This window comes from Microchirus variegatus (genome assembly GCF_963457635.1).
Source record: "Microchirus variegatus genome assembly, chromosome: 22".
Classification (NCBI taxonomy): Eukaryota; Metazoa; Chordata; class Actinopteri; order Pleuronectiformes; family Soleidae; genus Microchirus; species Microchirus variegatus.
In genome coordinates, this window is record NC_139823.1 from 10,969,751 (window position 1) to 10,996,431 (window position 26,681).

Genomic DNA, 26,681 nt, shown 5'->3' on the forward strand with positions numbered 1-26,681 from the left:
GCAAGTTGTGTGATGTCATGAAGACACGTTACTTGTGGGGATCCTGCACTTTTTACATATTTCTGTTCTCCATCATCATTTAGCCATTTTTGATTTTAAACTTAATGACAGTCTTGTTAACTTGTTCCATTTTCTTTAACTCCAGAATGCTAGTACAGGGAGTCTTATAACGGCTCATAGAAGGTAAAGCACAGTTCCAAGTAATCAAAGCGGTGATGGCAGAGTTTCATTTAGCTTTGTCTTAATACAAGATGACATTATGCCTTTATTAAATTAAGATTAAAAGTGAGGAAAAAGTTAATTTATGGAGAACTGCAGATGTGTTTCTCATTCCTTACAAGGGTCAACACAACCTAAGAAATGTTTCCATCCACACAGAGTGTGAGTTTATATTTGCAGTAATGTGTGACTGGAGAGTAGTGAAGGCTTAGTCATCATATCACAAAAATACAGCCAAACTGAAATAGATGGTACTCTGGTCTTTATTTTTCAAATCATGTCTTCAAAGTGAGGATGGAATTTCGTTGAATGCAACCACAAACGCGAGGTCAACCAATATGGATCGTTGCTAAAACAGTATGCGCTTACAGAAGAAAGGCATCTTACTTCACTTCAGAGTCATAGCTTTGATCACTGTCCTGCTTTACATCTCAGTTACAAAAACTGGGCCAACCGAAGGACGCAAATGTAACATATCAAAAGCCAAAAGGAAGTTTAAAAATGAATCAGTCGATCAGTCCCTTACCCAGTCTTGGGAGTGACACTGTAGGCCTTAATGTGAATATATGATAAATTGTACAAGAATGATTCTGTTTAGGCAAGATGCAAAAGAGTGCTCCTCGGTCTGCTCTTGGGGCCATTTAGGAAGCAGCAGCCAGTTGGAAAGTAGATGAAGTTACTGCAAGAAGAAGGAATGGGTGTTAATATTTACTACAATGAAACAAGACAACACATTTTTGTCGAACTGATTACGGGGAAGTTGATCGGCTCTAAAATGTAGACATCTTTTGAGGTGCAAAAGTTATTCTGGAAATTAATCGGCAGTCAGACTTTGCTTCTAAATTAGGCTTTTTTATTTTTACAATCCAACTTCAAACTATAGATGCTATAATGTAAAGAGGGAGGGATGTTAACAGATGAATTGCAGCTGCCATTTCCCCTTTTGGGTTATTTCTCCACACCCTGTAGTTACAATTTGCACCCACAGAGGTCAATAAGAGGTAAATAAGTGGTTTTCCCTTGCCCCTTAATCGAGTACTTACAAATTTCTCAATCCTCAGGCCATCTTTGATGAAAACCATGTACGGTGTCACGCCATCTTCACGGTAATCCAGCAGCCCCACCATGCCCTCTGGATCCGAAGACTCTCCCGTGTAAAACTGCAAGGTGAGAAAACCACACGACACAGATGTCTTGTATGTTCCTGAACAAAGTTATGTTTTAGGCAAGGCTGACAGGCAGAAATTGACAGGTGGAAAGGAAAAAGAGCCAAGAAGAGCTGAATAAATCAACGGCAGTTTTTTTTTTTTTTTTTTTTATCAGTCAGGTGTACTTTCTCGTACATGTGGGGCTTTGTTTTGTGGGATGTCCATTTGTCAAGTAGATTTTGGGTTGCATGTTTGTTGAGACACCAATTGTTCCTCGGTTGCTGCATTTGTTTTTTAGTATATTGTTTTTTATGTGCATCAAATAAAGAATGTTAAAAAAATGCATTTCTCCCAACCCAAAAGCAAAGTATTCATACCCTAAAAAAGCTTCATGACTTACATCAAAGTTTTTGAAGTTTTTTAGGAGCTGTGCGACAGCGACTTGAGCCTCCTTCATGAAGTCGTTCACTCTCTCTGGTTTGTCCTTCTCAATCCTGCCCTTTAGGCTGAATAGAAAGAGTACATTGTTTTAGCATTTCATATGTCATACACGCATCATACAATACAATCATAGTCGGGCATCAAGCAATGTGCTCTCTTGCACAACGTTACTCCCTCATTGTTCTGCATGGACAAGCCTTTCAGCAACACTGTGAGCAATTATGACTCAACATTTGTTCTGTGTAGGCCTAGTCTATGCACATCAAGCGATGCAGGGCATGAAACAGTAGGTGGGGTCGTAACAAACAAGGGTACATCAGTAGTAGGACATTTACCTAAATATAAGGTTTACTTCTTTGCACAATATTAAAGCAATTTCAATGACCCACGTATATTTATCAGTCCAAGGATGTGCTGACCATTGTACAACTGTAAAATGTACAAAATAAATCCAGTCTTATGAACTGTACTGAATAAATATGAATAAAATGTTTATGATCCATCTGGAAACAACAAGTTATCCCGTGACCAAGGTTGAGAATAACCAACAACAGACGGAATTGGTCAATATTTACTCCAACAAGTGAACTTAGAAAGCATGCCTGCCAGTACTTACTCCTTAACATAATTCTTAAAGTAGGTTGTGTACTGCTTCTTATCGAAGTCCGTCTTCTGAAGTTTATGGTTTAGGATGATGTCACACCCACTAACACTTCCCATCTCATTGGACTCTTCGGCTTCCTCAGCAGACTTGTTGGCTCCAAGTTTAGACTCATCCAACACATCTGACCTGGTCACAGTCTGAACACATAAGTAGGAGAGCAGAGGATAAACATGAGCAAGGAGAATGTTCACTTTATGGGAATTCATGATTATTTTCTTTAACTAGTGATTAGCATTATACCAGTTCATACCAAAAAACGGCATTTTTTAATAATAAGAATTCCTAATATAGCGCTATATCAGTATTCCTTGGTACCAGAACAAATTGGTACGGAATGGTTAGACCTGCCCCACCCACAACAGTCAGCTGATTGGGCACCCATGGAGTTCAGGGCAGCTTAAACTCATACAGAGATTGATGTCTTATTAAGACAAAAGGCCCCAAACTGAACAGGCAAAAGGATCTACTGGATTTCCTCCATTGTTTGTTTCCCTCAGGCTACAGCCCCAGTGGGCAAATCACATCAAGTTAGTGATTTGCGCCCTCTGCAGGTATAAATTGTAACTACAAGGTATACAAAGTGCAGAGAAATTACCCAAAAGGGGAAAACGATGGTTCCAATTCATCGGTTAACCATTAACATCCCTACCTCTTAACATTATAGCATCTATAGCTTAAACATGTACGGTAAAAAAAATCAAAACCTAAGAAGCAAAGATTAACCACTGATTAATTTCCAGGTTATTATTTGCAGCTCAAGAGATTCCCAACTAAAACAGGACCAACAATAAACTCCCAGTATGTCAAAAAAGCAAACATATACAAATGGATTCCACTGACATGTAGTTGAATACGATTTAACATGTTCAACAACTCTGTTTAAAGTTGCCGACGGTTTTTGGTGTGCTTAATGCTTATCAATTACAATACATCCCAAATGTCTTGACTGAACATATCATACATGAGCCAACTGGTAAGAACTCGATTTTAACAAGAATAAATAGAGGCTAAGTATGTGGAAATCACCTTAGAATTCAATCTTTTGTGAAAAAGAAACAGTAGCAGCGACTTACCTTTCCTTCCACTTCTATTAAGAAACCTTTGTCGATGATTTTGAGGGCATCTGAGAACATCTCATCACCTGATGGAGAAACCAGTGAAACGTACACGTTAAGTGGACAAAGAAAAGTTAGTGTCAAGGGGGAAAGCTTTGTGAAGCTACAACTCAGCGAAAATGATCCACGATAACTCGGGTGATGCAGTGCGAGTGTTGCATTGAGTGACCGTATTCTCCCTTGGCCTCATTCATTACTGGTCAGTGGTTACATGATCCCGGAGGCTAAGGCGAATCACAGTCCTCATGACTGACGCTACACTACTATCCTCGGCGGCCGGGAGCTAGTTATGACTCTGCTCACGGTAGTTAACCAAGTTATCAGCAGCTGAGCCGCGGCCTCCGTGGAACCCAGGCCGCAATAAGTGGCCATGACTTGCCGACAAAGTGTCTAATACTGGGCTAACTCACTTTTCGTAACTATTAAGTTCTGAAATACGGTTTTATTGTTTCGCTTCGTTTAGGAGGGGGGAAGGGACAAAACGCACCCAGCTAGCGCTAGCATCGGAATAACACGAGTTAGCTAGCTGGCCTCGCCGGCTCACGCTCGTTTTCATCCCAGTAACGGAACAGAAAAAATACGTAAATACCCACCACAAGCGACACGGTAGCTCACCAACGCTGAAAAGAAGGGAGAAAACACTACTACTTACCGCTGATGATATCCACGTAGACGAGCATTTTGTCGTTGAGTTGGCAATTCTTCCTGGGAAAGATGAAGGCCCTGCCGTCCCAACAGCGCGAGACACGTAAAAGACCGAACGGTCCGCGAGGCAGAGAATTTACACCCTACTGACGTCATGGTGAGGTCGACTCGGGCTGCGCGAGAGTTTCTGCTGCCACTGTGTGATGGCGGCGAACGGGAGTAGTGCACTCATGGCAAGAGGTTTAATCGGTGGACAGGATCAGCTTTTTACCAGTCAAAATGGCGTCACCTGTGGCAAGCCTTTCACCAAGTTTGACGTGGAATTCCTGTAAGTACCCAGAGGCGACTCTAGAGTCTGTAGGGGCACTAAGCAAAAATTCCCAGGGGGCCCTTCTGACCAGTGTTCATCACCATTATGTTACAAATAATCTGACACCAATGAAAAATGTATGAGTTCAAAAAAATTGTTTTTTTCAAAATGAATGAAATAACACATATGTAATGCAAATAACAGATTTTTTAAGACCAATTAATCACTCGCGGCCCACATAAAATGACGTGGCAGGCCACATCTGGCCCCCGGCCCTGAGTTTGACACGTGCCATAGGCCATGGGATGCCTTCAAAAACACATCATATAGATTACAAAGACATTATTAGAAAAAAGAATCCCCATGGGATTAAAGTGAAACCAAACACAAGGTAAACACAGCATCTGGACGAGAGGGGAGCCATCCAAACCAATCCTACCCGAGTTATCCTGATTACAACTGCAGGCACCTTCACTGGATGCGTATTTTGATCATAATATACAATAAATGACTGTGTGAACTGGGCACAAACAGCGGAGACGTGGGTCGAAGACATTTTGACACGTCACACAAGATAAAGCACATTAATTCATGTTGATTTGAGTGTCACTCAGGACCCAGTGCAGAGCTAGTGCCTTGCTCTTGTCAACACGAGTCACTGTTGCAATCATCACTCCATGGATTAAGGCATCATGAGGGAAAAAAACCATATCGCATGAAAGATATTCAGAATTAAACCACATTTATTGCTCTTTTTTTTAATAAACATACTTTAACATTTAGCTGATCAAAATTAATCAATGTTACAATTTACAATCAGCTCCCCCGATCATCACTTCAAGGTCCATCCATCCATCCATCCATCCATTTTCTACCACTTTATCCTCCACCAGAGGGTCGCGGGGGGTGTTGTGACTATCTCAGCAGACTTCAAGGTCCAGTGTGTAAAATTTAGGTGACACTTTTTTCAGTTGGCAGACATTTAAGATAAAAGTATGTACACTTCATTTTTTTTTGAAGTGTGAATAGCCCACAATAGATCCATTAAACATATTTGAGTTTTGCTGTTAAATGAAGGCTACATTGATTCTCAAAACAAACTTGGAAGGGAAGGGTGAGGGGTATTCAGCCACAACATGTAACTTCAACTACACACACACACAGTAGTAAGTCCTGACCCTTAGAGGTGTGATTGTGTGAGTGAGAATAAATACATTTTCAACTCAAACTGAAATGATATCCATGAGAATAAATGGAAGAACATTTGCAAACTGTTTCACTTCGCAGTTCAACATGAGCATTTTACAGCGTGTTTTAGTCCCGACATCAAAACAACAACCTCAGTCAACCCACAGTCAGTAACATTGTACTGTTTACACTGTGCTGTGAGTTTGTTTTATCCACAAACTGATGCTGTTTTATGACATTGGGTCATCATCACACTGCACTGCACTGCAAACATAGTACACTAAGAATAAGAAGGTTTGAGGAAAGGAAAGGTAACGTTTTAGTGGAGTAGAAAAACTACATTTTCTTTGATCTACTGTATTTTATGTCTTAAATCTACATCATATCTTTTGTACGTTCTATGCAAAAATATCTCTATAAAAATGCCTGGATGCACACAAAACATGCATAGATGAATACAACCGCATACAAACTTTTTGTACACATACAGCAATTAAAAAAAACTCTCAGGTTGTTTAAAATGGAAACTGTCAGTGCAACTTGAGAATTGTTCCTTATTAGAATAGACAAAACACAAAACAATTCCTACCAGTAGAGGAAGGAACATTGCTCCTTTAGTTATATTAAACTAAGTATATTCCCATTACTGTCCTGTTCAGTTAATTTATGTATATTCGTTATAAATAACAAAAAGTCCAGGCCTGAGACAAAAAGTTTTGAGTGTGCAGGAGCACACCTGTAGTGCAGTAGGCCAGAGGTCTGTTATGTACGAAAAAGTGCCTCCAAAAAGATAAATGTCAACTGTACAACATTTTGGGACTGAGAGGGAATGTTGAGAAAAAGTTTTTTTTGTTCTGTAAAGAAAGAAAGTTGAACTCTAACACACATAATATACCTATATTAAATATGTTAGGTTTATTTTATTGGTTTGCCCTTATGAAATAAGATTTATGACCTAAGAAATTATCCTCTAGATGCTCTGAAGCCAGTGGAAAGTGATGAAAACACATTGTCATGTGCTCAAAGTGCTAAAAAACAAACTGAGGTGTATGAAAATACTTTAGATTTTACAAAACACACCAAAAACAGCATAACAAGGCAAACTTTTTAGCAAAGAAGTTTTTTTTTACTCAGTTAATAATTGACTGGAGTAAATGTTCAGTCAAACCTCTATTGCTACTCCAGAAACATTATTTAAAGCATATTTACATTATTATGTCCTGTGATTTCACACTTTGTTCATAAATGTGTTCCCTTTGCCTGTTCTCTACGAGAGCTGGTGAAATAAATTACTCTTACCTAAGTACTATTAAATAAAGTAACAGTGTTGTTCCAACCTTTTAAGTCTTCCATCAAGTTCTTCCACAAGTCTAAAAACTGCCTTCGATGGAGGAGAAGAACTCGAGAGCTCTCTAACAAACTAAAAGGATCGACAGGATCAACAGACATAATTTCCTGTCTGTGGTGAAGATGTAACAACTACAACATTCCAGTGACATAATGGTGATTTTACTGGTTTGTAGAGGGAGTTCCTGTCAGTTCAGCACAACCACCGTTGCAGTCCTTTCCGCATCCTGTTGGACAGTGGGACGTCCTACTGCCCACTCCTATGTGGTCGACTCATGCTGGATCTGGATGTAACAGGCCTACAGCAAAAACAAGAACAATTTTACAACCTGAAATCAACAGAGATTGTTGAATTTGAATGTACATATTTGGAGAATAAACCTATTCTGGATTAAGGAATCATGTACTATATGTACCTTCAGTGTTGTGAACATGTGTCCCATCTCTCCGTGCTGAATGTTAGGATCCATCAGATCTTCAATCAGACTAATCTCAGCTCCCAGGTTCCTGATCCTGTGGAGCAGCTCAGTTTAAAACAAAACATTGTTCAGGCACCACCAGTTATGTGTCACCCGTGTGTGTGAATTTGCATGTGCGTAAACACACCTTGCTCTGAGAACCACATAGAGGGAGAGGGGGAGCAGGTCGTCCATGCACCATAGGAAACCAACGTTCACCATTGGTTTTACGTCCTGGGTCAACTCCTCAAATGTTTTCTGGATGACCATGAGTTTGTCTGATGGAGTGAAGGTAGTGCTGCAAGTGCAGGACAACATACAGATAAGAAATGAGCATAATAATGTATGTGGGTAAGTCATTTGTGACCAAACCAAGCCTTCAAACAACTAAACAGTTTGTCTAAATAATAGTGTCTTCAGTTGTTTCTTAAAAAGACTGGTATTGGAATAAGGCGAGGCGAGTCAAGCCGGTGTACCTGATTTGTTGGAGTGTCTCTACTGCGGAAACAAAGCAGGCATCTTTGCTGCTGGACACAATCTAAGATAGAACAGAGGGACATAGTTACAGAAGACATTAGAGCAAAGCAGCAACCTGTGGACTGAAAGCTGCTGAATGAAATGGCTGGACAGTGGGGTCTCTTACCTGCTTTTTCTCTCCCAGGACAGACATCCACTCCGGCCAGAACTTCCTACAGGAGAAAAATAAAATGATGAACCAGACAAAAAAAAAAAAAAAAAACGTGTGAGTAACGTGTATACAAACTAACTTTTGCACTCCAAGGAAGCTGAGTAATGCCTGGTCAGGTTGTTGGTTGAGTCGGAGAATGCGCTCCCAGTATTGCGTCTCCTTCTGCTCCTCCTGCAGGCAGTACAGGGTGAAGAGAGGAGGGTAAAGTCGAGGGAGCAGCAGAGGGAGGAGCAGAGAGGAGCAGCTCACCACCACAACACTAGAGAGAGGAAAGGTAACGGAAGAGGAGAGAAAGAAAGATGAAGGAAGGTCAGTTCTGGTCTTATTGGATTTTGGTTGTCTCTCTCGCAAACACTCACCATTGTCCTTCTGTGTTAGAGTTGTGTCTGCTTTTGGATGGAGAGTTTGGTGGGTCTGGGAGGACGCCACCATCATCTGGTAACCCAGGATACAAAAACCTGCAAGCAAAGATATGTTGTTTAATTGTTTTCCAGATGAGCCCTACAGAGAGTATGTAAACTTAAAGACAGAGCAGATAATTCAGCTGAATCGTACATAATTTACACAAAAATATGGTGATTGTCAACACTTTTTCCTGTGGGGTGAGATACACAAGAGATATAATTATCACTTTACAGGGACTTTCACTGTGTAAATTGCATATTTCCATGTATACTGAATTTCTTATATAGGAAAAGCGTTATTTAAAGTTTAGAAAAAAGTTTGTACACAGCATGCATGCTTTCGGCACATGCTCTACATCTGTTTTTGGTGTATTTCTGTGGCAGCATTACAGCACCACATACAGGCCTGGCCCTGACCCTAACCATGGCATAATGTAATGCACATTTCAAATCTTTTTTTTTTATAAAAGAGTGAAAAAAAAAATTGTATAGGGAACGTTCTTGGAGGTCCAAGATGCAAACAGAAGAAACCTCAGGAGAAAGATCTACCGGACAATGCTGTAGTATTGGATGAGGTAGGCCTGGACCTCCTGGACAGCCTGTCTGAGCAGCCTGCGGTTGGATCCAACGCCGACGTACGTCATCCTGTAGACGGTCACCAACGTCTCAACCAGCCAACCCAGAGGGTGAACAGGTGTCTCACATGCCTTTAAAACATTAGGGTTAGGTTACATTACATTCTTACAAATATTTGTGGTACGATTAACTCTTTTTTGAAGGAAAAGTAAATGTATGAGTGACTGCAAAGACAGACACACAAAAAGTTCCCCTGTACCTTGTTGAGATATCGTCGGATGTTGTCATAATTTGCAGTGGTGACAGCGTCTTCATGATGGGGAATGAACTCTAAACACTCCAAAGCTTTGCTTTGAGACCTGCTGAGGTTTATGCTACACAAACACACATACAGTGACTATTGTGTACTTCTTCTGTTTGCAATGGCGCATTTAAGGAATAAACATTTTAACAATTGCACGTGTATTTGTTCCCACGTCTGTTGATATATTTACCGGTGTCGTCGAGCAGTTGTTATGGTAACTGCGATGTTCTCCCATGCTGAAGTCCTGTCTCCTCTGCCGGCTGCATCACAGCCCAGTCGACACCAGCATTCAGTAAACACACAGCCCCACCTCTGGCCTGCAGCCACCCCATGCTGACCCAACCTGCTGCATGTACACATAGTATGAATATGTTTAAAGCACCAAAACAAATGCAATACGTATTTTCAATGTTGGCTGTAAAACTGAGCTGAAGGCAATGGTGCTAGCCACTATGCTGTTGTGTGTCCCTATTAATTCCAGCTTTAAAACAAGTCAAATGACATTAACTTACAACAGGCCCCTTCTCTCTTTGTTTTCAGGTTCATCGACAGCTGGTTTGGTATATGTTCCAACCACTTTCAGCCCTGTGTTCCACTCTCCACTGAACATGCCGTCCAAACAATCACCGTTGACCAGGGACAAAACACCCTGAAGAAGACAAAGAGGTGGAGAAGTGTATACAGAGAAGGAAAAAAGAGACAAACAGAGCCAGTGCACACAGATAAACAGAGAGAGACTTTCTTTATACCTTCCCATTGATAGTCCAGTCATCACAAAACTCCCCATTGAAAGCCGTGTCATCATCGGACATCAAAAGCCCTGGACCCTGATAGAAAATACATGCCACATCAAACTTTTACTTGTATTAAGTATAATTGTATCCATGAATCAAATCATCATTACATATGTGTATATAATTCCTCATTCGTTCGGTAAAACATAAATGCAAGACTTCATGCCACATTTGAGAACAGCTATAAGAAGTGACTTTGTGGAGGGAATGTGAGAGGCGGCTCCAGTAATCACTCACTGCAAGTAGGAAAACTTATTATTATATTATAAATAAAAATATAAAGTACAAAAAGAATAAAAAGCACACTCTGAATACAAAAAATGCCATATAGTACATAAAAATGATGTAGACTTCAGTTTGAAAAGAGAAGTCTATGAAGTTATCAAGTAGCCACCAGAGGGCGACTGCTGACTGCAAAAAGAACTCCCTTCAAATGGATGTGTATGTGAAAATGGCACTAATTCTTACTCGAGTTACAATGTCAGAAAACTTTTTTCCCTGGTGAGTTAATGGTCTCATTCACTAGTTTCAGGTCTTCTCCAAAAGCATGTTATGTTGATTTTATAAATTACATTTCTATTTATAGGGAAACGATAAAGCAAGGCACATATGAGCGGACACCAGTGTAATTAGTAGTACTGTCACAGATTATTAACAAATAAACACTAACATCTCTACTTTGAACGCCCAGTTATGTGAGTCCATGACAGAATTGAGTGAACTTACACTCATCTTGTTCTCTTTGAAGTTCCCTTCATAGTAGATGCCATACTGGGTAGCAACCACAGCGCTGCCGTGCCTCTGGTCATCCAGCCATAGTCCCATGTACTTCTCACCTCTGGGTAAAAACAAATATGAGTTAAAAACTGTATTCAAAACAAATTTAAATTAATTAATTGCACATTTGCAAGGTGGTGGTTTCTGGACTGACAAAAAAGCAATAGCAGAAATAGCAAAAATAACAATTTATTCATCTGCTGACAGCTATGGCGGGCAGATATGCTCATATTATTTAAAAACTCCATAAAACAACCCCTCCCTCAACTTAAGTACACCAAAAAAAGCCTTATTCTAAAATAGTGGAAACCAATTTAAAAAGGATATTACATTTATACAAACCCTAACCCTAGGTAAGTGAAACACCACGTGTTTAGGGATGATATCACATGTGTTATTAAATATCGATTTCAAACATTTTAATGCTAAGTAAGTTTTCTCTTTGGGTTTATTGCAAAGGCTATAATCAGACCTGGTGATGTCATCGTAGACTCCATATCCCATCTTCTTGTCCTGGACCCACTGTCCAATGAAAACGCTGGAGGAAGTCCCGGCCTGTTTGCCGGAGCTCAGCATGCCGTAGCCGTGTCGCTGTCCGTCAAAGAAGCAGCCCTCATACACCTCACCACTGGCGTATCTAAACAGAACGCACAGAGGCATGAAGACAGCTCCGCAGACAATGACACTCGTCATGGTCATGTTTAGAGACATGCACAAGATTGAGGGAGGCTCACTTCCTCCAACACAGACCAATGATTTAAAGTCATATAAAAGCCCAATTTTGGTGACCTTAATAAAGTCACATTAACCCTAACCTTGATAGAATGAGGAAATTATAGAACCTAAACCCTTTGATGTAGGTACAAATCTAAAGACAGAGTTCAGCTTGTATGCTTGGTCTCTACCTTCCTAAAAAGTCAACAGAAAACAGTGTACTGACTTGTACTTTCCGAACCCATTGATCTTGCCTTCTCTCCAGTGTCCTTGGTAGCTGTCGGGTTTATTCAGCGCTTTGTTGGGCATTACACTCTCCCCATAGCTAGAAGATAAATAGCAAAAATGGGGTTAACCCTAACCCCAACAATAATATGCATCTAATTTCAGTGAGTCTATAACCAACATGTTAAAACATAACATGGAGGGAAAATATAGCAAACCCAATGTTATCTTCTTTCTGCAACATGACAAAATCTTTGTAACTCTTTAGATTAGGGAACACAGATTCACCATTAACTAGGTGCTTACTAACATGCATATAAGTAGCATACTAGCCCTTTATTAGTAAATATTAAGCTTGTATTAACACCTTATGTAGGAAAAATCTTAAATCATGTAGTAATAGAGGTAGAATAAGGTTATGTAAAATAAGGTGTTAATATGTGCTTAATGATTACTAATAAAGGGCTAGTATGCAACTTATATGTTAGTAAGCACCTAGTAGTTAATGGTGAATGTGTAACCAAAATATTTTGTCTTATGATCAAAAATCTGTCAAGTACTAACCCGTTCTCCAGTCCGTTTTTAAAGTTCCCTGTGTACGTTCGTCCATCTGGCCACTTCATGGTTCCTCTGCAAAAACAATCACACATATTCATTTTGCACAGCCATTTTTTTTAATACTCTGTGGTCATTTGTTTCGCTGGCTGCTACCAGAAAGAGTCAAGAGTTCAGAGTACGAAAACTAAATTTATCCTCTGCTGATGAGTCATTCATAAGCACAATCTCGACTGGTTTGAGGTTAACTGAGGGCTGAACTTAAGGCCCGGTCCTTTATGCCGAAGCTGTCTAACCACTGTATGTTTCCGCCGACTTAAACACAAGTTATTGTTGTGTGGTGATGTGTAAAATGCGTTGGCATTCAAATGGGTTGCCAAAAAAGCAATGCTTACACAATGAACATTTAAGACACACCCGTAAGCAAACATAATTATTACACACCTAAACTATGCATGTGTGCGCAAATGACGCACACACAAAGAAATACAATGGCAGGGAACGCTACTGATGCACTCTCCCGAGGAGAAAATTCAGACTAAATCAACATTACATTTTTAAGCTCATCACTTGCAAGCCACCACCACCACACATTTCCAAATAGTGGTATGTAGTCTTCTGGGTTAAAAAGTGATGCCCGGAAAGAAGGACGGAAGTAACCACCAGGGGGAGACTCTTCTGATTGCAAAAAGAACTACATTTGAAGGAAGTCGATGGGAAACTGAGCCTATTTCTCTATTTCTATTTACAATGCCAGTAAACAGGAGAGTTAATGGTTTCTATTGCTGTTTTTAATCATCATCCTCTTGTTAATTTTGCAAATTATCTTAAGAGGAATACAGACAGTAAAGCCCATCATATACAGAATGAGTGGACACCAGTGTGATTGACAGCTGGTATCGTCCTACAAGGTCGTAGGTCACATCTGTGAATTTCCAGTTTCCAATTTCCAGATGAACTGTCATGATACTGGTCATCCAGGCGTCATAACGGGAGTTCTTTAGCAACCAGAAGACAAAATCAACCTACATATACACAATATTGCATTGGAGACAAACTCCACAGATACTAACCTGCCATGAATCCGTCCTGCCAGCCAGGCCCCAGTGTAATGGGCATCTTTATACCTTCCCTCTCCAGTGAATGTGTAGGAAGCTGTGCGAGACATCCCCATCACTCCTGGCGACGATCCCTGCGCTCCACCACCCAGCACCTGATCCAATGCCTGGTTAAGTGATCTAAGCCACTTATTCTACAGACAGACAGAAATTATCCTCATTTGCTTTAATCAACACTTTCCATTGAGATATTGAAAACCAAGTCACCATAAGTACATCTTAAAAAGTACAGACACATAAACACAACTTTACCTTTTCCTGTGGTGTTGAGGCAGCCAGGGTGAAACTCTCCTCTGGACATATAATTTTTATGGCATGGCTGAAGACACACAAGAGAAGGACAGTATGTCATTTTATCAGTTGTGTTCAACATATACATCAACATACTAAATACTAGAAGAAAGTGTGGGAAAAAAGTAAAGTTTATCTCAATAAATCCAATCAAATAATCAAATAAATAAGTTACGCTTACAGTAAACAGTAAACAATGCTAATAATAATTGTTGTGAGTGCTTTTTATAACAATGCATGATATAATTATGTACTGTTCCATTCCTAGTTTTGACAATTTGATTCAAGCTGTTTAATTTCTTCACTCATTCAATGCTTTAAATCTTTGACTTTCGGGAAAATGCTCCATGACCATCAGTGCTGACGAGCCTACAAACTCATCTAAACCATGTTACCCTGGTTTATCAAGCAAAAAAACCTGAATAGAAAGTGAAAAAAGAGAAGAGATTTGGCTTAATAATTAATTTCACTTCCACCACTGGCACAAGTGGTTCCCCCTACTTAGATATTATGTAAGTTTATGGAAAATGTAATTCAACGTTCATCATACGTTTCATGAATCGGATTTTCAAGAACACACTCACAGTCCACTGCTGTCGTCAGTCACTGGTTTCACCCACAGACAGGTTAGAGGATAGACGTGATGAGTGGAGAACTAGAGAGCAGGAGAGAGAGGAGGAAGAGACAGAATATAGTCTGGTTAATCTTTTTACAAACCACTGAGTTTGCAAAACCAAAATACGCCAAGTGTGCATCTGTTCTTCACTTTTTAAACAAGGGAAGTGGCAAAAAACTACGTAAATGCGCTCTCAGTTTTACTTAAATGTACGTGAGAAAATTTGCATGTGAGGAAATGAAAGAGGTGTCAGTGTGCACCGCTCTCTGACTCTAAAACAAAAACTAAAAGCTTGTCAGATGTTTCCTACATCAAATTCTAACTTTTATGGTATTTTATTGATCCAAGAAAACTGCATACATTCAGTTTGGACTGTATGGAGAGATGAGATTTAAATATGTGCAATTTTTCTCTATAGCATAAGCTGAAAAACTGCCATGAAGGTACACTCTTAGAAATAAGGGTTCCAAAATGGTCCTTCTACAAGGGCTGAGGTTCTACCTGGAACCATTTGCTTCTGATAACCCTTTCCCGAAGAAAGGGTTTTTCAAGAGTTCTTGTTAACACTAATGGTTCCAGTAAGAACCATTTTGATCCAGAGAACCCTTTAAAACCCCTTTCCTGAATAAAGGGATCCAGGTGGAACCTTTATAAAAAGTTCTACCTGAAGCCAAAAAAGGGTTCTCCTATGAGGACAAGCCAAAGAACCTTATAGGGTTCTACATAGCACTTTTATTTCTAAGAGTGTAGAAAACTATGCGACTTGCTGATAATGCTGAACGTCTTCATATTGTTCAGTTTGACTTAAAGAGTATAGAGAAGGAAATTAGAGACAACGGCAACATAAACTAGAAGTGTCACAAAACCAATACACAACACCAGACATGAACCCAAAACCACAAGAAGGAGATAGAAAATAAGGGCTTCACCACTATTTGCTGTTTGTTAACAAACCACCCCACACCACACAGACAGGCAGGCTACTACTATTCAACCTTAGTTAGGGCTCAGCAGCAAGCGGGTTTTACACTGAAGAGAACACAAAGACACATGGGACGGGCAACAGTAAGTATGCTATTACTGGTGTCATCTGGACTAATTAGTGACTGCAATGACTTCCTATTCAGAGCCTGTGAAGTCATCTTTTTTTAACTTATTGCTTCTGAGACATAAAACGCACCAGTAAATTGGATCCTTTCACCAACCAACATCTTTATGGCCTATGAGCTATCATGACCACAATCGCATCTATTTTCACTCACAACTGACAAGTACTAATGTTACAAACACATTCACACCAAAACATACACACACACACACACGTTTGGCAGCCGCTACAGGACAGTTTGGAGAGACTCAGCCATCAGTAACATGCATCAAATAAATGGATTTTTAACACAGGACATCTGCAACGCTAAAGATAACTATATTATAAAAAGTTTAGGAACACCTCAAGATAATATGGGTGCAAGGTTTCAACACAAACGGAATATTATACCCTCCATAAAGGCAAGATTTATTAGAGAGTAATAAATATCATATGTATTAGATCACTTTGGTTTTAGACGGATGTCAAATAAACTTGTGGCTCCAGCCCTCAGCACATCAAAGTGACACTATCAAACCTTTACATACTTTAATGCTACATAACGTTCTGTGTTAATATTCATTTATTTACATCGCAATATCATGTAAACCTCTTGTGAATGTGTGAGCACTGAACAGAGGCCAGCCCACCTATGCTGCTGCAGCACAAAAGCTCAGGTGTGGTTAAAGTGGTTGGTGGGAGGTGAACTTGGATAAACTTGTGTCAGAAATACTTACAAAGCTCTGAGAGGGAATGGTCCCCTGAGTGAATGAAAGACACAATGTACAACGTTCAGACTTCCAACTGAAAAACTACGGTGCACAGATGTCGAGGAGCACCAGGACAGAGACAAACACACAGATCCAGGGTAGGATCATGGGAATTATCGTCTCATTTTGGTTCCCCTGTGTGTTTATGCTTTACAGGGAGAGCTTTGGCAGCAGAATATGCTGCAATTAATGACAAATATTATACATAATATTAAGAAAAAAAACAAAAACAAGAGATTGGCTAACTAGTAGTAGGAAATATTTTCTTCCTCACTCTGACATTTATAGCAGAGATTTCTATGGATTTGAAGGATGGAAACAACGACTCATTAAGGAAAATGCGTAAATTGTTAACTGCGTTAACTAATCGTATTTACAACAGCAACAGTTTGCAAAGCTTTACACCACCTGCAAATAGAGAAAAATGACCAACATTGGTATGCATACCTTTGGACAGACTACGTACCTGTGTGTGCACCAGTGCGTCATTAAACAGTATGAACCAATGGTTGGAGAAGCGTCCAGCATTCTGCAGGGTCAGCGATCTGTTGCTGCTTTCACATACTACGCGCCGCTGCGGGAGACGCAGGACCTCCTGAAAAAAGAGAGGTTAGTGAGAGGTAAATCAAGCTTTTACTATGAAATACAAACAATAATACTACTATTCTTGAATTGGGAAACAAAATGATTTACCACTTCAAAGTAGAGCATCTGTCTTTTGGGAAATGAAATGTCTCAAAAGGATTTCACACCAAAACAGTTAAGTCTAGAAGAGCAATTACAAACTTGTGCTCACAGTATATTTTCCAGAGTGGCTTTTCCAGAAGAGGAATGTGGTTTCAGCTTCTTTCTTCTTCCTCAGCAGGGATGAAGATAGGGATTCGTACTGACTAAAGCCTTGATGGAGGGTCTGATACTCTTCAGTTAACTAGAAGGGGAGGAAAAATATTTGAGCACACAGAAGAGAGGTGGCGTGGACATTGTCCAGCCATTTAACTGACAATACTAACAACAATTACTCAATCATGGGAAATACAGAAGGATAGAGAAAGAAGAAAGTAAAAGGGAGAAGACGAATAATGCTTGAGAGATAGAGGGAGAAGAGGCTTGTAGTGTAGAAGAGTTTCATCCTCACCACGTCATAGCAGGCTGCTAGTTTGAGCAGAATTCGACTGTACTGGTGTAGCTGCTGTAGAGGCCAGTACAGCAATGAAACAACATCAACTTCACCACTGACAGACTGATCTGGAAGGCACAGCTGGGCAAGAACGTTCTGCTGAGAACTGAAAACCTCACTGGACAGAAATGCACAGGGAAAACAGGATGTTCTTAGGACTTGAGCAAATTCATTTTCATCAGATATGGCTAAATTCATATTTAATTGTTTTAAATTAAAAGGACCTTGTCAAAAAGAAGCTTTTTACTTAGCACGTGTGGCAGAAAGAAGAGTAAGAAGAGTGTCTAGTTGTAAATATTTGCTTAATCACAGAAAATATAAATGGTGAGTGAAACGTAACAGAGGATTTGCAGTGGAAAAAAAGTGGAACTTTTAGTGATGGTATGCATTAGATGAAGGGCTTTATTCACTGCTGGCAGTCAAGTCACGACTAATAAAAGCTGACTAGGAAGCAAATGAGTCATTGTTTCTGAAGGTCTCCATTTTTGTCAGTGCACACTGAAAACGTAGCCCTGCAATCTTTTTCACAAAAACAGAACCAGCAGCATTTTAAAAAGACCTTTGCTGTCTCCAGGGCTTGAAAAATAGTTTGACCATCAGGCTGTTACATGTCTAGAGGTGTATGTGAAAAGCAGAGAGCCTGCCCCACGCTGTGTGTGTGTTACATGCTGTGTGTGTTGTGGGTTGTGAGTCTGCCCTGTCCGCTCCGTTGCTCCCCCCCCCCCCCATGTGTCTCCACTCTCATAATTATAATGTGAGCATAACAGCAAGGGGAAAGCTGAGACTGGTGCCAGTGGGTCTGACGGCAGCATGAGCTGTGTGTTTGACCTGAGAGGTCTGACACTTACTTTCCTCAGAAGCATAGGCTACTTGTTTTTAGAGCCGCTTGTTTTCAGGCTCTGCTGGTTTTCTTCATAGTAAATAAATCAATTTAATTAGCTAACTCAGTTTCTTATCCTGCTTTTAAAGTATCCAAAAATGTGATATTTCCCTTTCCGCTTTCTCCTAAATTGGCAACTGTATATAACACAGGCATAAGGAAAGCAACTTTTAAAAGTGAAAAGTAGTGTGAATTTCAGTGAATGGAAGCTAAACCAAATATTAAAAACCTTGTACCTATGTACACAAGAGTTTTACACATACCGGGCAGAATAAAATTGATCTTGGTTGACACTGAATAGTTTCTTTGTACCATTAGGTTTGTGTTTGCACAGGAACAGTCTGGTTCTGCAGTGAGCAGGATGTAAAAAAAACAATAAAGAAGCTCACACTGAGAGTTTTTGCAGTGACTGGAATCCACCCATCACCTGAAAGTTACCCAGAGCAAAACAGTATCTAGAGAGAGAGGGGGGGGGGGGCAAACACACAGAGAAAGAGAGAGATTTTAGTAGAACAATGTCAAATAAAAACTGACCTTGGTGAAAACAACTTGTACCCCTGCTCCAATATCGCTCGAATCAGAGGCATTTACTTTTATGTTGAACACATTTTTCCCATAGCTTTTCTTCTCTCCTTTCCTCTGTCCACACTATGTACTGTCAACACAAACTGTGAACATTAACTGGATTCGCTCTGTAAAGTCACCTCTAGAGTTTGTATTACCCAAGCCTCATCAGTGTAGACACAGTGTGGTGTCTGTTATGACAAAAAGGGACTCAAAGGGACTCAAAGCAACCGTATTTTCCTTTGTAGCTGTCTATCACAGGATACTTCCTGTTTAAATATAATAAAAATATTATAAGAGAGAATTTTGCATGTTATGCCTTTTATGAGTAATAGGAGACTAAAAATATATTATTTTAAACCTTTTAAGCAGTCACAAAATAGCAGGGGCAAAAAAAGACACCAAAAAGTTATTATAAGACAACAGCTAATTGAATTTGTCTGAGGAATGTTTTGCATTCTTACGCTTTGTAAATGTCAGTGAAGTCATCCGTGTGTGTCAGCAGTAGAAGGGAAGTGACATCACAGGTCTGCACGTCGTGCAGGAAGTAGCTGAGCGACGTGGAGTGTCGGCTGATCAGGACGCTCAGGCGAATGAAACTCTCACAAAGCGAGAAGAAGAGATGAGTGCACGGCTCGCCGAACGACGAGTACGCGCCCTCTGTGGAGGAAAGCACACAAACGAACCACACGTGCATTATTAGACTCATCACTTATTGCATTTTGCTCACAGACAATGGACACCATTTCATAGTCCCACATTCATACCCCATCACCAATGAGTGAGTCAGAAATCGGAAAAAGAAGAGAGCGCAGAGACTGTGTCACCTTTGTTACTTAGCGGCGTGAGGAGGAGCTTCCTGGTGTTGCTCAACAAACAGTAGAAGTGCCTCTCTCTGGAGGCCAGCTCGTGGATAGCAGAGACAAAGCCCATGACGTTCTGGTCTGCCAGCACCGCACAGCTCTGCCCGCCACAGCACACACTGCTAATATAACCCATCTACAGCCACAGACACAGAAGAAGCATGGCATACAGAGAGGATGGGTAAGGTGAGGCTTTGGTGTGATAGGATTTGGAATAGAAATGCGGACTGAAAATCAATCTGCTCATGAAAAAAAGGCAATTACATTAGTATGACGATCATTTCTGGCACTGCTGCCACAAATTCAAATATTTATTTTTTGTGATGTGATCTGTGTCTCTTATTTTTTTCCTCATGTTTCCAGGATTTTGCGTGTTGAGTCCCTTCATTTAATAGATTTTTAAGATTTTATAAGCACATACTTGTGCTAATAAACTTCACCACAGTGAACTCATCACCTCCCTCACTTTCAGTCCTTTAACTGTAAACTTGCCTGCTGAGTTTTGTGTATTTGTATTAAGTTTTGTAAGGCAGCCACTGAAAATAGCCAAGGCTATTAAATGCTGCTATAAACTGGACCATGCTATATAATTATCTCTATAAAATAAACCACAAACCTCGATGCACAAAGGCAGCAGAATGGGTCTGATTGTATAACTCTCCGCCCTGTTAGGTGACTTCTGGTGTGACTTTTGACTCTGTTGTGACCTCTTCCTCTGCGCTGACATGAGCTCTTGATGCTGGCCACAGTACAACAAGATCGGCTGGACGCAGTCTCCGTCAGCCAACAGGAGCGAGTGACTCTGACCGGCTGATATGTCCCAAACCCGGAGACCCTCAGATTGCTATGGTGGCCCATCGGGAACAAAACAAAACATAACACACAATGAACTGGCTTGCATTTACCTTTGTATGTTGTTGGGAATATTGATTTCCACTCATTTTATGAATGATTGATCAGCAATGTAAGTAAATATGAGACACGTTAAAGTCCTTATGAGATGGCAGCGAGGGAGGCAGCCTGCTCTTGTGGCTTCTCACCATCATTGTGGTCTATATCTGTCATGTTAACAGATAAGGAATTTTGTGTCTGTGGAAGAGAATGATTGTGAGGGAATGTCTAGGGTGTACATGTTTGTCATGTTAGCGCAGGGCGGGGCTTTGAAAGAATCACACGGCACGAAATTGTGCAAAACGCAGAATTGAGGGCTTAGAGACCTCTGAAATCCAATAGATATGTGAATAACATCAAAAAGAGTTGTTTTTCTTATATATGTTCACATATGACATATTGCAATACCTTCATCTGCTGAGGAACGGTGACAGGGCTGTTGACATGGCCGAGCTGACCGCACATGTTGCTGCCCCAAGAATACACCTGCAACACAACAGGACCGTCATGGTGTGCATGTCACGACTATGTTTGTGAAGACCAATTTGACTGTAAACCTTTTGGTAAATCACCTAAGGATAGAAGCGGAACTCTGTGTGTGTATGTTTGGTACCTTGCATTGAGCACTGAGGGCTAGTGAATGGTGGGACCCTGCAGCAACTTTGATCACCTCCTCACCAGTCAAGGACTTGATACAAAGCGGCTGGAGTCTGCTCAAACACATGCACACACATACACACATATGACATACTTTATTTTAGTATTTTACCACAAAGTAAAAGTAACATTGTTTTTAATATCTATTACATATTTGTACAAGCCAGGATTTAACTAAGTTCAGACCTAGCAAGCTGGTCTCCGTGGCCCAGTTGCCCCTCCGACCCACGGCCCCAGGTCCACACTTCTGTCTCCAGCGACGGCAACCCATCTCCTGCCTCCTCTGGAGCTGTAGCCTGGGTCCGACCAGCAGAAGATGACCTGCAGGTACAAGTCCGGTGTCGCAGTGGGGACCCTAAAGGGAAAAACACATGATGGTAAAATCCAATATGAGGCTGAAATTCTGAGTGTTTACATTCATCTCATCTTTCTGGCTCTGTTTGTTTCTTTGTTGTTGCAGCTTCAGACTTAACTTAAAGGAGTTAAACATTTAAATGTAGTTTGTACTGAGAGGTAATAAACATATTCAATAAATGTCTCAAATACACACACCTCTAATATAAAGCACAAAGTCTGGAGTAGACAGTTAGCGTGTCTGTGTCCAAAAATACTCATACTAATTTGCCTACAAATTAGCATGTTGCAACAAAGTGTAAAAACAAGGAATGGTATTATGAGGAGCAACATGCTTCAAATATTTCTCAGTGAAAGCTGAACTAACAACCTCCTGGTTCCATTCTCCAAAGCTCAGTGTATCAACCTTCTTATCTGACTCTGAAAGAAATAAACGCATATTTTCCTAATCTTAAGTCAAGTCGTGTACACCCCATCATTCCTACCATGGGTGGGTGTTCCAGGCAGTGAGCGTCTCCTGTTTCCAGCCTTTTTCCCTTTCTGGCATATATTTGTAAGACTGGAGCTCTTCTGTCCTTGCAGTGCCTTCTTCTCTGCCTTGAGACAAAGATAAACTTCATCCAAACGCACAGGGGAGGAGGAGTACGGCCCACTGTTGCTGTAAGAAAGATGATCACGCTGATGATACACTGGAGGTGAAAGTATGGCATGTAGATAAAGCACAAAAATATGAGGGTGTGTAAAATCCCCTCAGTCTTTTGACCTTGTATGGACACAGTGATTACACAGAGGGGAAGTGGAAATAAAGTAAGATCCACTAAGATGTTCTGCAAGCTCTACCTCATTTTGAACTTTAAATTCTGCCAGCCCTGCAACTTCAGAGGAAATGGTGATGTGCGTGTAACTCCTCTATTGTTAGCTGTGGATTTTCTTGCAACAAATGATCACTATAAAAATCGGATGACTTTCCTCAACATTTTTCACCAAACAAAGAGCTTAACAGTAAGTAAGATCATACTTGGTGCTTTGACTCTTAACGGACGAATCGTCTTTGTAACTGGAAGTGAGAACGTCCACGGAGGGAGATGAGGACACACAGCTGTCATCTGGAGAGAAGGAGGTCGGGGAAGGAAATACCGAGATTATGCATATCAACATAAAAACCAAAGAGAAACAGAAGTATGACTAGAAAAGAAACTTCAATGGACAAACAAATACACCCTTTGAGAATGAATCAGAAATAAAATAAAAAAGAGATAAAGACAGAACAAAATAATAGACAAGGATAAAAGAAAAGAAGGATAGCAAACCTGACGTTTGACTGCTCAGTGAGTCAGTATCCCCTGGCACAGAGGTGTGTTGCATCTCTAATGAGTGACCAGAGAACTTCTGGAGGAGATTCTGGAGCACCAGGTCGTCTGGGAAAGCGGAGTTCTTATTTGCCCTCCTGCATGGCATTGGGTGTGACTTGGGAGCGCCGTCTGTCTGAGTTAGATGGTCAGCGTGCTCCTCAGGCTCACAATTGGACCGATTTAGAAGATTCTTCCTTATGTGGTGTAGATCAATGTAGCAGAGACAACAAAAATAAAAGCAAATATTTAATTAACAAGTCAAATCAAGAGATAACAGTGAGAACCATAAATGATATAATACCGTACTGTTTAGTGCCAGAAGTGCTGTATTCAGAAAATGAACATGAACCAGCTCCAGAGCAAGGGCTGCTGCCAGCTGACCTCCCACAAGGTTGGAGCATCCGTCTGGGGCCTCTTCCTCTGGGAGGAGACTAGGGGTGTAAAGCAGAAGGAGCATCAACTAAAACTGAAACTCTTAATGATCCATCCTTAGTGATCAGAGTAAGTAAAGCCAGAAACACACCCAAATGAATAAGATACTTCAGGTTTTAACATTACATTTACCTCGCTGGTTAAGACTTCAGTCAGCTCCACCCCCAGTGGACAATACTGTGCATCATCAACTGTAACCAGTTCCTCTTTCTCTGTCACCGAGTAGTGAGGTAACTGGGCCCGCTCCCTCTTCTCTGGGATGTTCTGGGTGTTGCTATTCTGAGTCGGTAAACTGCGAACCAGTGCTAAGCTGTGGTAGGCACCACAGGCCACCTGCAGGATTTAAAACAGAGCTGGTGTTTATAGAAACTTGACATTTAAACTTCAATTAATATATGAGGAAGAGACTCTACCTGAATTACATGTCTGCCAGCCAAGTGCTCCACCTGGGCCACAGATGGAACAGAATACCACGTCATCAGTTCATCATTAAACAGTAAAAACAATTAGTTAGCACCTTGTGTGCTTAGCTGATCAAATTGTGAAAAAAAAGATTATTTTCATTCTGACATCTCATTTCACACAATCGTACCTTCTGTGGCCTCCACACGGGGAAAATGTTTGTGACCAGGCCAAGCTGGCAGCCGCTGCCCCAGGCCCACAGCTCATTCTGAGATGACAGAGCCAGAGTGTGCTCCCGTCCACAGGCCAGATCCACAACCCGGACCACGGCAGGAGGAACAACCTCAGTGTCCACCACACTGACTGGGCATGGCTCTGACACTGCAATTATTATTATAAAATCATTTATCTTAATTTCAACAACCTGCAACCTGTGGGTGAAAACACACAGCAGTCTCACCAGACCAGTGTTTTTGTATTTAGGCCCGGTTCAGACCTGGTATTAACATGCATGCTCAGTGATCTAACAAATGTGGGTACCTGGCATTGAAATGTGTCCTAAACGAATGTCCTGTCACGGTGTCTCCACCCGTTAGTCAAATAAACACTGACTTGTGTGCTTAAACTTGAAATAAGCTTTACCCGTAAGAAAGAAATTATGTGTCAATCAGTGTTAATAAGGTTGTGGCGATGACAGCAAATAACTGAACATATGGGTGCTGATTACTGTAGAACAAAACAACCGTCAACATCAGTTGAGGGGGGCGGAGTCTAATCCCTCCTGAGGATGGATTGTGTTCATGCATGCTCAAGAATGTGACCTAGAACCACCTCCTAATGAAGACACAGACTGGTGCATACCTGCACATGTAATTTGCTAATGATGGATGCTAATATCAGGTGAAAACAAGTTATCTTACTTTCATCTTTCACATTCTGTAGCAACAAGGCACCACAAAAGTGTGATACAACATTGAGTAATACAAGTTAGTTAGACGAGGAGGTGTTGACCAACCTGTGACTTGTGCGACAGTGTCCCTCTCAGAAAGCCCACACTGTCCCGCAGTGTTCTCTCCCCACATGAAGACATTGCCCTGCTCACTTAATGCACCGCAATGGAAGCCGCCAGCAGCCACGTGGACAATCTTCTTCCCCAGCAGAGAAACCTCGAGCACCGGAGCAGACAGTGGGACGCTCACATCCCTCCACAACAGCTCTCCAAATGAGTACACCTCACCTCCTGGTGGACAACAATAACTGGGTAGAAATGACTAATTCTGAATGACATATCTGATGCAGTTAAAACAACTGGTAGCTGAGAGTAGTTTATAAAATGATGAGATGTCTTTTATTGATAAAGATATAATAATATAACCATTACAACATTTATGTACGATATAATATTCACAGAATACTTAAAATTCATATTTAACACATTGTTTCAGATGGCCATTCTATACTAACATTCAAGATTTTTTGATTTCATTTAGAAACAAAACACAATATAAATAAACTCTTTAATTTACATTGACATAATGGAAGTAACAACACTTCACAACAAGGGTGCACTCACCCTGTGACAGCAGAAGCCCATGATGTTCTCCCAGGGAGACCTGCAGAACAGGCCTGGGAAACAGCACTCTCTCTGGGCAGAGCTGCTCACTGGGCCCCACTGACCGCCATATGTGGAGAAGTCCTCGCTCTGGAGGTGTAGGGGCCTCAGGGCTGAAATAAAACACACAAATCTCAGCCACAGCACACTGCAGTTGAATTGATTTTTTTTCTATCATACATTGCAAGTGTGACCCGATGTCCAATATAAATGTTTAAGTCAAAAGCTTCTGTTCAATATTTAAAGAGTGATATATTAAAAACAAGACAGCGCTTCACCACATGAGGTATTGAAATATTAACACGCTTTCACTCTGAAGTTGTGGTTGAATGACACAAGTATGAGTTTGATTAAATTCCATTTCATCTCAGTATGTGTATGTTCTATATTTACAGGCCCTGACAAGACCACAGGTGCTGAGCAAGGACAACGTTAAATGACTAATACCACATCTTGTGGGAATCTTGGCATCTTATTCAACATGTTTAACAGGATAACAGGACAGGGACGGGAGTGTAAACAAGTGTGTGTACCTCTCGTCTGTGTTGTCCATTACTTCCGACTCTCCATTGCTTCGGACTGTGAAGCCGTCTTAATAAGCATCCTTGTCGATGCTCTTAATCTCCTGTTAAATCCAAAGAAAATGTCTTGTTTGGAGGAAACAAGTGAATCCTCTGTCCTGTTGGTGATGCCTTTGTGGTTCATCTGGTGCTTGTTATGATGACACCTATTTGTGACAAGACAAAAGTAAACACTCACTTCATTGCTCGACTTTACATTAAATCTGGCATGAACAAGGAAATATAAAATATTGATTTAAGTTAATTCTTCTCCAGGGGAGTATCAGAGTGAAGCTCCTGCATTTCCATTAAATGTACTGTAAAATCAATATACTGCAAAAATGTATCATATTCCTTTCAGTATCAACATGTCACTTTAACAGAAGCATTTTGAATAAAGATTCAGTCATTTAGTGTGACTTTCAAGTGAATTGTTCCAGGCGAGTTGACAGTGTACAAATACACTAAATGTTACTGAAACAT

General features: G+C 40.7%; 2 protein-coding genes across 2 annotated transcripts; both read right to left on the reverse strand.

Moving 5' to 3' along the window:
• Positions 1–464: 464 nt before the first annotated feature.
• On the reverse strand, positions 465–4,366 carry tpt1 (tumor protein, translationally-controlled 1). Its single transcript, XM_083908788.1, has 6 exons — positions 4,240–4,366; positions 3,546–3,613; positions 2,425–2,609; positions 1,768–1,873; positions 1,263–1,379; positions 465–898 (listed from the first exon to the last, which is right to left on the reverse strand). The coding sequence occupies exons 1-6, from the start codon at positions 4,265–4,267 to the stop codon at positions 896–898; spliced, it is 507 nt and encodes a 168-aa protein (XP_083764914.1). The 5' UTR covers positions 4,268–4,366; the 3' UTR covers positions 465–895.
• A 2,534-nt stretch (positions 4,367–6,900) lies between these two features.
• On the reverse strand, positions 6,901–26,315 carry LOC310943003 (alsin-like). Its single transcript, XM_083908478.1, has 40 exons — positions 26,172–26,315; positions 25,600–25,751; positions 25,042–25,266; positions 24,217–24,407; positions 24,038–24,070; positions 23,757–23,957; positions 23,499–23,623; positions 23,151–23,386; positions 22,859–22,946; positions 22,326–22,498; positions 21,673–21,841; positions 21,443–21,539; positions 21,238–21,315; positions 20,555–20,782; positions 19,903–20,074; positions 19,540–19,735; positions 18,901–18,966; positions 17,590–17,749; positions 17,251–17,382; positions 16,921–17,049; positions 16,422–16,445; positions 14,566–14,636; positions 13,943–14,009; positions 13,646–13,824; positions 12,582–12,647; positions 12,019–12,117; positions 11,551–11,715; positions 11,028–11,139; positions 10,257–10,334; positions 10,020–10,156; positions 9,698–9,853; positions 9,463–9,577; positions 9,177–9,334; positions 8,583–8,681; positions 8,303–8,482; positions 8,179–8,224; positions 8,012–8,073; positions 7,684–7,833; positions 7,494–7,590; positions 6,901–7,376 (listed from the first exon to the last, which is right to left on the reverse strand). The coding sequence occupies exons 1-40, from the start codon at positions 26,189–26,191 to the stop codon at positions 7,338–7,340; spliced, it is 4,971 nt and encodes a 1,656-aa protein (XP_083764604.1). The 5' UTR covers positions 26,192–26,315; the 3' UTR covers positions 6,901–7,337.
• Positions 26,316–26,681: the final 366 nt, after the last annotated feature.